Source organism: Jaculus jaculus, chromosome 14 (assembly GCF_020740685.1).
Source record: "Jaculus jaculus isolate mJacJac1 chromosome 14, mJacJac1.mat.Y.cur, whole genome shotgun sequence".
Lineage (NCBI taxonomy): Eukaryota > Metazoa > Chordata > Mammalia > Rodentia > Dipodidae > Jaculus > Jaculus jaculus.
The window spans coordinates 68,969,932-68,982,014 of NC_059115.1; the positions used below are offsets into that span (position 1 = coordinate 68,969,932).

At 46.4% G+C, this 12,083-nt stretch overlaps 1 protein-coding gene across 1 annotated transcript in view; it reads left to right on the top strand.

Annotated features, from left to right (window-relative positions):
• Positions 1–1,200: 1,200 nt before the first annotated feature.
• The window catches only part of Ell2 (elongation factor for RNA polymerase II 2), a 75,997-nt gene continuing 65,114 nt past the window's right edge, over positions 1,201–12,083 (top strand). Inside the window, exons 1-2 of the mRNA XM_045133391.1 lie at positions 1,201–1,280; positions 1,311–1,467. Of these exons, the coding sequence (XP_044989326.1) occupies positions 1,201–1,280; positions 1,311–1,467 (237 nt within the window). The remainder of the gene's footprint in view (positions 1,281–1,310; positions 1,468–12,083) is intronic.

The window sequence follows — 12,083 nt, forward strand, 5'->3', positions numbered from 1 at the left end:
GGCTCTCTCCCTTAGCCACGCCCACAGTACGCGGCATCCACCGAGAATGGAAAGTATGCCAGGCCTCCGCACGCTTACACCCCTAATCTCTACTTCAGCCCAGCAGCTCATCTGCTTTCCCCCAAAACCCAGCTTGGATTTCTCCCAGCTCTAGCACATAAGATGGACGGAACTCAAACAGAACCAGAGGATGGATGGAAAGGTGTCTTATGCCTCTCTTTAAAATTTAGGTCTGGAGTACTTTGAAAGGAGAAACCACCTACTCTCTTAATGCCATTTTAAAAGGGGTGTGTGGGGGGGATATTCCTGGCCATATGACAGAGCAGAGCATATTCCTTTGCTGTGAGGTCACACTCAGGTAAAGGCGTGGTTTGAGTGAACTGTGCAGAAGGTACCAGGCCCACCACACGAGAGGCATGTAAACCTTCAGCGTGCTTTTGTGACTGACGTGGCTCCACACAGGCTAATCCCACTTAAAGACCGGGGTCAGACTTGATAATTTCAAGTTCAGAGAGGGATCCCATCTGTTCCTTTTAAGGAGAGGCTGCCTGGCCTCTGTGCCCGCCTCACAGGCACCCATGGCAGGGCCGGGAGCTTCTGCCAAGGTGCCCAGGAGACAAAAAAAAAAAAAAACAACCTCCTTCCTTGGTGCTCTTATCCTGCCCCACACCTTTGCCACGAGGACTATCACCCAGGACCACAGGGGCAAAAAAAAAAAAAAAAAAGATAAGACCTGGTTATCCACTCTTTCAACCCGAGACGATCCAATCCCTTCAGAGGGGCGGGGCTCCCCCTCACTTAGGGAACCACACCTGGTAACCCGGATACCCAATTGGCCGGAGAGTTCCACCAAAAAAAAAAAAAAAAAAAAAAATCAGTCGGGCCAATCGCGGCCGCCCGAGCCAAGACAACCAGCCGTGACGTCAGACGCGATTAAGTCGGCGCGTCACCTCGACGTCAGCCTTTTCCTCTTGTGGGACGTCCCGTCCCCGAGAGCAAAACTCCGGCAGACTTTACGCCCCGCCCCCGCCGCGGCGGGGGAGGGGTTTGCGGCCAATGAGAAGGGGTTCTGAGGCCGGGGCTAAGCCAATGAGAAGGGGCGCGGGGCGTGGCTCCGGGGGGGAGGGGGCGGGGCCCGGCGTGGGCCGTGGAAGCCCGAGGTCTGGCTGTGGCAGTCTATGACAGTACGTCAGCAGCGGCATGGCCGTAGCTGCGGCGGCGGCTGCTGCACGAGCGCGACGAGCAGCCGCGGCCGCAGTGGAGGCTCGAGGCCGAGCGGCGTCGGCGGCGCTAGCCCGGGGAGTTTAAAGATGGCGGCGGGGGGGGGCGGCGGCGGCGGCGGGCCTGCGCGAGGAGCAGCGCTACGGGCTGTCGTGCGGGCGTCTGGGACAGGACCACATCACCGTGCTGCATGTGAAGCTCACCGAGACGGCCATCAGGGCGCTGGAGACGTACCAGAGCCACAAGGTGAGCGCAACCGACCCGACCGGCGGGGGGGGGTGGGGGAGTGGTGGGAGTCGGGGCCGGAGCCGACAAGCGCTTCTCGGTCGCCCGCTCGTGCTTCCCTCGGGCTCCGGCACCTGGGCGCGGACGGCGGGGTGGGTGGCGGAGGGGGAGACGCTGCTGCTGCTGCTGCTGCTGCGGCCGCCGTCGTCAGCGCTCGGGTGGGACGCGGCGATCCCGAGCGTAGGGACGGACCGATGGACAGATGGACGGGCGGCCCCTGGCGGCGGGGAGAGCCCAAGCCGCTTGCCAGCCCGACCCGCAGCTGCGGGACTTTCCGACGGCGCTCGCGGGGTTCCTCTCGCCGCCCGCCCCCCACCCACCCTCGCCCCACGGGACGGAGGGAGACGAGCAGCGACCGGCCTGGACGGACGGCCCGTGGCGGCGGCGGCGGGGGCGGGGGGAGGGTGGGGTACGGGGCGCGCGCAGCTACCCGTATAGAACCCCGGCGACCCTCCCCTCCCCCCCAACACACGCGCCCGTCGTTCCCCTGTCTCGGGGTGACGCCCCAGCAGCGGCGGTCCCCGGCGCCCCCCGCGCGGGGTGTCAGGAGAGACAACTTGTACTCCCCGCGGGCACTTTGGGGACATCGGGCACTGGGCGTGTGGGCGGGCGGGAGCGTACGCGGTGTCCTCGCCGAGGCCGGGGCGCGCGCGGAGGGCTCGGGGAGGGCGGCACGCACCTTGCGCTCGCTAGCTCGGGGAGCCCCGGAGCTCCGCTGCGTCCTCCCCGTTTCCCTCCTTCCCCGCGAGCCCACCCGCTTCTCCCTCCATCCCCGAGACGATGCCCCGTGCGTCCCGGTGGGCACGAACCCACACCACCGCCATCTGCATCCCTCCCCCCCCCCGGGAGGCACCCCAGGGCTCGCGCACCCACGGCCCCGAGCGAGACGCGGGGGTTGTGGCCGGCGAGAGGGATTCTCTCGGAAGCGCAGCGTAACCCAAAGGCGCTCGGCTCCGGTGTGCCCGGAACTGACTCCGAGGGTTTACCGAGGCGCGATCCCAAGGTGGGGGGGGGGGGGCATAATGCAACCACATCCTGGGCAGAGACGCCTGCCTCCCGTGGCGAGTTCCAGAGAGAAACCACGGGGACACGGACACAGGCTCAGGGGCACGTACAGCGCAATTGGAGTCCCAGTCTAGGAAGCATTTTTACGCTGACATGGGCACCAAGAGGCACTGACAATCCAGAGGGCACACGGGGAAACTGGTTGTGCCCATGCGGAGACATCGCCGGGGACTAGTAACATTTTACTGAGAGAAGAGGGAGACGCAGTGCCACCGGGCATCCTGACAGAAATGTTCCCATATTAAGGAAAGTGTTCCAGTTGGTCTCCTAAAAGCAAGCACAGGGAGGCAGAGGGACACCGGGCACAAACATACTTATTCCGATTTTTAAAAAAGTGAAGAAAAGAGTTAACATCTGTTGAGCTCCCACTAGTGCCAGGCACTTTAAATGCATACAGAGAAGACAGTTCTGGGCAGAGCCAGGGAAGTGCGAACCTGGCACAGCTGAGCTTCGGCAGGGTCGGCCACGCAGCGGGGAGGCATACACGGTTGTGCATATCTGCAAGCTTATGAATTCCCATTAGAGCAGGGTACGTGTAAATACAGCAGGAGAGATTGGCACATCCTCAGAAAAAGAATCGGGTGGACACACGTGTTATGCACCAGAGAAGTATATGGTGAAAAACACTCCCAGGTTTTGTGGGGGATTGAGCCGTTGAGAAACAAGGAGGAGTTGCCCGTACAGGGAGAAAGACACCTTCCTACACCCAAGGAGAAAGAGCCTCACTTATGGCTAGGAGATCAGTATACAGCCGCCTCTAAGAACACAGAAATACAAGCAGTTACAAGGCTTGAGAGCGGCAGGAGCCACTTCCGACAGGTGAGGCCGGCCCCGGCATCGAGTGTGAGGCCCGAACTGGGGAAGCCAGATACACCGGGAGGCAAGACAGTGCCGAGAAACTCAGCCCTGTGAGACGGAGAGATAAGCTTTGCAGGTTCCAAGGGAAGGGCGGGCGTGGGAAGGAATGACAGTGGGAAGAAGGTAGGTCAGGTGGATGTAAAAAGAGAAACACACAGGTCAGGAGATGACAGCAGCAGGAGGCCAGCCTCCAGTAAGGAAAAAAGAAGAAAAGCAGACCTTGTTGGAGGGGCGGGTGGGGGAGGGTACTGACACTCTGGGTGGGGAAAGGCATCTCTGGGGACAGTAGGTCAGCCAGCCACTTTGGGAAACATCCGGCAAACTGTACAGTTAAACAGCCAGGGTGACACCATCTGCTTTTCAGGGAATTGGTGAGGTGAAGAAGCCCATTTGGGGAAGGAAGAAAGAGTGCTCAGTGTGAGTGGAGTATGGAGAATGCTCCGGTGCCCAGTGATCTGTGTGCCCTCTGAGGCCCAGGAAGGGAGTAGGCTGGTTGTCCCAACTTCACACGGCCTTCGCTTTTTGCTTCTTCTATACCCTGATGTTTTCAAGCTTGGAATTAACGTGATAGTGGTAACTTCTAGGAGACTTTAAGTGTTCTCTCTCTCCCAACTCGCCACTAGTTCCTGAAGGTTTTTTTTCCCATTTTACTTTGTTTCAATTAAAAATACTGAAGTCAGTGATTTTAATTACTGTTCTATTGTCTGTCAATATCATTGTTGTCTTTTTTCGAATCTTGACATGTAAATTAATGGCCATGGTCAATCTACACAAGGCAGTGAAAGGAAAAAGAGATTTACTAATCCTTCCATGTTTCTAAGTGTGGAACCTGGTAGATTGAGTTAGCCTTCAAATTCCTTTTCTCCGGAAAAACTGGTAGCCTCGCAGTCCCTGGCATGCTCGGGTTGGGCGGGGGAATTGAATGGCTGATTTAGCCTTTGCAAGTTACACGCTGCCTGGTTCCCCACTTAACCAGTTCCTGCCTTCTGTCATGAGCGCTGCTCTAGCTACAGAGACGTTTGTTTGTTTGTTGTGCTTGTTTATTTTCCAAAAATACTTTTGAAGGGACTCTGAAAAGCAAGCTTGAGTTAGGGTGTACATATGAAGCGTGGTTGTATGCATAGGGAAGAGGCCGCAGCAGTGACGCCGGTTTGCGTGACTGCGCACCGTTGGTAGCGCGAGGTCCTCCTGCGAACACAGCTAAGCCTCACAGACCTGCCCTCCAGGCCTCCCCTGGCTCAGCCCCAACCGGGGCTCCCCAATGGGCACCATAGCAGTTACCAGCAGTGGGCATGTGGCTGAGCTTTTACAAACCTCCAGTGGAAGGGTATTTACTTGTTCTATTTTTATCAGAAGTAGGTAGGTAGGACTCCTGACTTGAAATTGTAGCTGTTACTTGGGCATATGCTGGCTTGCGTTAGATAATTAACTGGGGCAAATTTTCTAGATGGTTAAGCTTGATGTATCTGGGGGGGGAAAGTGATTTTTTTTTAATTCCTCATACAAAACTGCTCCCAACATTTTTGTGCTAATGCAAGAGGTGCTTGAAGACACATGGCTACCAAGTGGCTTTGGCTTATGTAAAATGATAATTTACTCATCTTGTAATAACTTTCTAAGGGCCAGAAATTTCAACAGATTATTTACTAAGTTAAGCATCAAAGTGTTCTTTCTGTCCATATTATATTGTCCATTTGACTTGCTCTTTAAGTCCACTTGATGTAAGTCTTCTTAGGGTGAATTTAGGACTTTGTTTGTTTGTTTGTTTTTGAGGTAGGGACTCACTCTAGCCCAGGCTGATGAATTTAGGATTTAGACAGAACATAGTTTTATAAATATATTCAATAAAATACACTAAATTTAACATAGTTCATGGGAGGAAAATCTGAAAATACTGAGATCTTCATATTCTCAAATCACAGTTCCTCATTGCTTCAAAAGATAAGCCAACATAACTTGCCTTTGTTCTTCAAGCTTTCATGTTTGTAAGCTGGCAGGTAAATATTGTGAGTTCAGGAGTCACAGTTGTTGGAGTAAATGTCACCTCAAAGTTGTTTTCCACTCATTTTGAATATAGAAACGGTTCTAAATTGGTTATATGTAAAATATTAATGATAAAGTTATTTTCATGATTCACAGAAAAATGAAGATATGCTCATACAAATATCTAGGATATCAGGTTTTGTTTAAATGGAGATAGTTGAATTTGAGATATATGCATACAAGTAGCCAAATAAAATCACAAATTCATAGTCATCTTACATTGTGTGGTCTGCATGTGCTCTTCATATGTTAAATATTTGCTCTACATAGATTACTATAATTTCATATTTCTCCCAAATGTCCAACTATACTGAAATTAAAATATAACATTTTATAGCATGTCTTAGCTGATTTCTCTAATAGTTTGCTTTGTTTGTTTTGACATTATTTATATATAATAAAAATCTTATCAAAATAAAAATTTTAGATTTTTGTCATTTCTGAGCCCATCAACTAAGTTTGTTTGCTTTTCCTATTCTTTTATCTGAGGTGCTGGGGATTTGAACTCAGGGCCTCACATATTAGGCAAGCGCTCTACCACAACTGAGCTACAGCCTCTAGCTATTTAAATCCCCCCCCCCAACAGAACTTCATGTATTCTACCCAGCTGGAATTCACTGCATAGGCAAGGATGACCTTGAACTTCAGATCCTCCTGTCTTTACCTCCCAGAGGCATGTGTGACCACACCTGGTTTTAAGCCATGTTCTAGAGGGAATCTAGGGCTTCCTGCATGGTAGCAAGCACCAAATAAGCTTAACCTCCTGTCCTCCCTCTCCATCCCTTTAAAAAAAAACTGCTTTTTTTGTTGTTTGTTTTGAGACAGGTTCTCACTAAGTTATTAGGACTGGCCTTGTACTCATTCTATAGGCCAGGCAAGCCTTTAACTTATGAACTTCACCTTGTAATTAAAAAAAAAAAAATGTTTGCTTAAAGTTTCAAAGGTGGTTGGCTCAGGTATTGTTGTGCCTACCCAACTATAACAACGAGGCTTGCAAGATTGTTTTTGGAGGCAGGGCCTATTCTTCCTTCATCCCAGAAGATCAGCAAGCAGATGCTTTTTTGTTCAATTGAGTTAATTTTTTAAGTTTTGCCTTGGTTGGTGCCATTTAGGAAAATGTTGCCTTTGTGAAACTTTGTGCAAATATACTTTGTTTAACTTTGAATGAATAACTCAACATTATGTCCAATCGAAGCAGGCCTCATTTTAGCCTCCAGTGTTACTGTTTTCATAGTCACTTAGTAGTTCCCAATACTTTGTGACTTGATTGTCTATTTCAATTCTGCTTCCACAGGTCATAGGATAGATAAATCCCTGCTTTCATGGGACATAGACTAGATAATTTTCACAGCCTAGACTTTCTTCTTTCCAGATGAATTGGATTTTTCAGCATTTGATTCATTGTGTCTAATGACATGAATAGTACTCATCTCATGCTTCCCCCTACTTTTTCTTCTTGCCCCTAATCATTGTGTGTTTATGAGTTTTCAACAATGTGCCTTCTGCAGAAGAGTGTGCCCTTCAGCTGTCCCTTCAGGATGCAGACCAGCACCACGGTCACTGTCCTGCTTATTAAGTAAAACAGATTCCATTCATTGGACTTCAAAACTGTAGCTAGGTCTAATTTAAATATGCTGACCTTACTGACCTTTAACTTGGACCCATCTTCAGTCTGTACTTATCTTAATGTGCTTTAAAAAAAATCTGTTAAATTTTTTGTTAACTTAAAAAGAATTAAGTTTCATTATGGTGCTTTCGTACCAATTTGTTTTATTCTCCCTCTTTCCCCTTGCATTTTTTTTTTTGATTAAAGAAAAGCAATTTTGTGCCCCATTCTGCAATATTTGAAGCTTATTCAGATGATCAGTGGGTTTCTCAATGCAAAGGAAAGTGCCCCTCCCTGAGAAAAGTAGTAGCCAGATTGCCTAAAAAGATAGACAGAGAACCTTGGCACCAAAATTGGGAGGAGAAAGAAAGAACATATGTGAAGGATTGGAACATGTTCAAGAAAAGAATTTAAAAGGAAAGGAGTGTAGAATTCTTGGAATGATTTCCAGGGAAGCTTACCAAGGACAATCACCAGATTCAGCCTTTCCATTTGCTCCATTTGCACTTGTAAAAAAAAAATCACAGAAGCTGTGCTTATAGGGCTTGTTAGGTAATTGGTGAGAGAGCCAGCAGTGGGGGAAGTCAGAATTTCGGTGATCAGTCCTGGGTCATTTGTAACCACTTGCAGTGATCCTTTTCTTTGTCACAACCAGACTCAAAAGCTAGCACCATAGTCCAGCCACTTTGGACCGAATATATGTGGAATGTTTGAGAAAATATCACTAAAATATGATATTATGGACATTTCTACATTTATAGTAAAGAAAATAGCAAGATACCTCCACATTTGACTTTCCAGAATACCACAGCTCCATACAATTTTTCCTGTGACTTAAGCAAGAATCTAAAAAAGCCCCTCTGCCAGGGAGTATAATAAATTAATGGCCATGTCTCCACAGCCAAATTAAAACTGAAAAATGTGGCATAAATTCATCATGCATTTGCCAGGGAACTTTCTCTCTTTATTTTTCCTCCCCTCCTTTTCTCCTAACCCTTCTTCTTTCCAAAATTTTCACCTATCTATAATTTTTGTTGTATAAGGCCTCTTCTTGTAATTTTAAAGCCTTTAGAAAGAACTGATCTACTTTTTTTTTTTTTTTTTAAGAAGGGTCTTATTCTAGCTCAGGCTATCTGTAGTCCAGGTTGGTCTCAAACTTAGTGCAGTTCTTCTACCTCAACCTCCTGAGTTCTAGGATTAAAAAGGTGAGCAACCATGCCCAGCTTGAACTGGTTTAAAGGCTTTTACCAATACTTTCCAATAAAGACCAAACCTACTTGATATTTTCATGGCTGGCAATTTTAATATATAAGCAGAGAGGATCTTATTAGGCTATAATCTGCTTATAGATTCAAAACTCAACTTGGCACCTGGAATTGACCTGCATTCTTAGGGCACTTGTCTACTAATTTCACTGTAACAACATTGTCAGACCAATAGCATAAACCTCTTTTCTTCTTGGAATCTTATGCTATGGGTTTAATAAAAAAAAATTAAAAAGATCTGGGCTGGAGAGATGGCTTAGCGGTTAAGGCACTTGCCTGCAAAGCCAAAGGACCCAGGTTCTATTCCCTAGGACCCCCATTAGCCAGATGCACAAGGTGGCACATGTGTCTGGAGTTCGTTTGCAGTGGCTGGAAGCCCTGGCGTGCCCATTCTCTCTGTCTCTCACTCTGCCTCTTTCCCTCTCTCAAATAAACAAATAAAAATAAGATTAAAAAAAAAAGATCCTTGGACCTTTAAGGATTTTACCATTAAGGTTTTTTGCAAACAAAGATTGATGAGGGGACCACATCTCCAGCAGATGGAATGTCGTGGGTAAGGCAGAAACTTGGGTGGAAAAGCTAGGGCAGGGTCTAGGAAGAGCCTGTTCCACTGTACCTGGGGTGCAGCAGGAAAGGAGAGCTGGGTTTAAAAGAGTCAAGGCAGGTTAGGGCAGGTTGATTACCTTATTAAGTGATTTGGACTTTTTTCTGTCATTCCTTGGGAGATACTGCATAGAAATCTGAGATGTTTTAAGCTGTGTTTTCAAATTACTCTGGCCTTGGTATACAGGCTGACTCTACTGTGAATCTGGAAGTAAATGGTTGGATAAGGAAAAAATACGTGCTCCAAACCCGAGAAAACTGGGGTCTACACTGGTAGGATATATTAGAGATGCACAGAATATATATGTATACTTTAACAAGATTTTAAAAGGGAGGGGGGATGGAGTTGACATTTCTTGCCATTGATAATAATTGGGGTAACTCTTAGTTAAAAAAAAATAAGGGACTGGAGAGATGGCTTAGTGGTTAAGGCCTTGCCTGTGAAGCTTAAGGATCTATGTTCAACTTTCCAGACCCCACATAAGCCAAACACACAAAGGTGAGGCAAGCACAAGGTCACACATGCCCACTAACTAGGTGGCACAAGCATCTGGAGTTTGATTTCAGTGGCTGAGGCCCTAGTGCACCAATTCTCACCCCCCTTCTTGTGCTCTCTCCCTCTCTCTAAAAAAGTTTAAAAAAAAAAAAAAAAGATAAAGTCAGAAGCAGGTAAGATAGAAGTGGGGGAGATAAAACACCAAATATCATTTTGGTGACTATCCATTCAGTTTAATAATAAAAGACTTAGGTTGATTAGATGTTTTATATTTAGAAGTATATGTGGAAGTCTTAGGCAGACAGGTATCTTGAACACATAGATTGCTTAATATGTTATATCAGCTCTTTAATATGGTGGAAATTGTGGATACTGCTGATGTTTGGAGGGGAGTTGAAATTAGGAAACAAATGGTTTGAATGGGGCTTTTAAAGTTGTTTGTATTTTTACAGACTTCCTGTATTGAATAACTTCTATAAATTGCACTTCAGGCCATCATTGAACATAGATGACACAAAAAGCTAATTTGATTTTAATATGAAGATCAGAACCCTAGTGAGTTTTTGAAATGTAAATAACTCTATAGAATGTGCCTGTATTTACACTTCAAGTACCATTTTGAAATAGTATAATTCCTAAAGGACTTGAAAATGCTAATGCTTTCTTTTCTTCCAGATCACTCTCTAGACTTCCCTTTTGGTGGGTGGCTTTGGTTTGGGTCCTGGTAATGGAACCTAAGCATTGTTGTATCATTGAGGTATACTCTTAACCAGTTTCTTGTTTTTTATTTTGTAATTACTTTTGTTTGAGAGTTAAACATACACATTGTAATGTACTGACATAGTGGCTGCTTTGTTCATAATTAATGGAGGGAGGTCATCTAGTTCTTGGCTTGAAGACTGTCACTCAATAATGACCTCAAGGGTAAAATCAGGCCTGGAGACTTTAGGCTCTAAATATTCTTATCTGGAAACCTGAGTGCTAGCATATTTTAAGATAACATTGAGTTAGTTCCTATCATTGCTTGCGGCTGCATTACAGACCAAGCTGCTTCAGTGGACCAAAGAAGATATCCATGTAATCAAAACTCAGTTGGGTATTTTAAGATGTATTTTCTTTAATAAAAAATTAAGGTGGCACACACCTTTAATCCCAGCACTTGGGAGGCAGAGGTAGGAGATCACCATGAGTTCAAGGCTACCCTGAGACTATATCTTGAATTCCAGGTCAGCCTGGGCTATAGCATGACCCTACCTTGAAAAAAAAAATAAGAGAGGCCAGACATGGTGCCATATGCCTTTAATTCTAATACTTGGGATGCTGAGGTAGGAGGGTCACCATGAGTTCCAAGTCAGCCTCCGTGGGAGTGAGACCCTGCCTTGGAAAAAAACAAAAGAAATTCAGAGAGAAGAGCTATGATTACAGCTACCAAGTATATGTGGTTGTGGGTGGGTGTGTGGGGGGTGTATATATACATATACATACATACATACATACATACATACATATATATATATATATATATATATATATATATATATATATAAATTTATCAAACATTATATTCTTCTTTCATATGCAAGGCATAGATTGAAGCATTAAAGGCATAAAGTGTAAAGAGGTGGCTTAGCAGTTAAGGCACTTGCCTGTGAAACTTAAGAACCCAGATTCGATTTCCCAAGACCCACATAAGCCAGATGCACAAGGTGGCACATGCATCTGGAGTTCATTTGCAGTGACTACAGGCCCTGGCATGCCCATTCTCTGTCATGCACGCACTGTCTCTCTCTTTCTCTCTCTCTCCTTCTTTCTTCTTCTTTCTCTCTCAAAGAAAAATAGAATATTTTTAAAGAATTTAAAGACATAAAGCTGACTAGATATGTATGACCTCTGCTATTAAAAAGTGTTTGGCATTTAGTAGAAGGGAGAAAGAATACGAAAAACAAAACAAATAAACCACCGGCAACACCAAAAGAGAAAGGCTGTGTTGGAAGATACACGGTGTCTTCTTTGGCTGCCACCTCTGGCTGAACACTCCGTCTCCACCACAGCCCTGAAATTGCAGCCGACCAGGTGTCCTCTTGCCAGCCACCCCCACTCCTGTGCACTCGCAGTCACTGGTAGTCTGGTAGGATAGGCATTCCAGCCTGTTGATGGCGTCTCTCTATTAGAAACCCTCTTCTGAATTTCCTCCTGCCTGTGTCTGCTGGCTAATCTCTGCTTGGATGGCCCCTGAAAGTTGAAGATTTCAGGTCCTTTGTCCTTACCATTCTCTGCCTAGGTGAGGTCATCTAGTTCTATGGATTTACATGACACCTGTGGATTACAAGTATTCGTCTCCAGATCAAATCTTTTCAAGCCAGGTGTGGTGGTGGTGCACACCTGATCCCAGCCCATGGGAGGCAAGGCAGGAAGATTCATGCAAGTTCAAGGTCTGGCTGGCCTGTAGAGCAAGTTCCCTGTCTTGAAAACACTTAACAGCAACACACACATAACAATAATTTTGACTCCAGGCACTTACTTCTTACATACCATCTCTTCGCCAAAGCTTAGTAGGGATCTCAAACTTATATCCAAACAAAAGTCTCAGTTTCCCTTCTTAAAATGGCACCTACCTGAGTGACTCCTATACCAGTAAGTG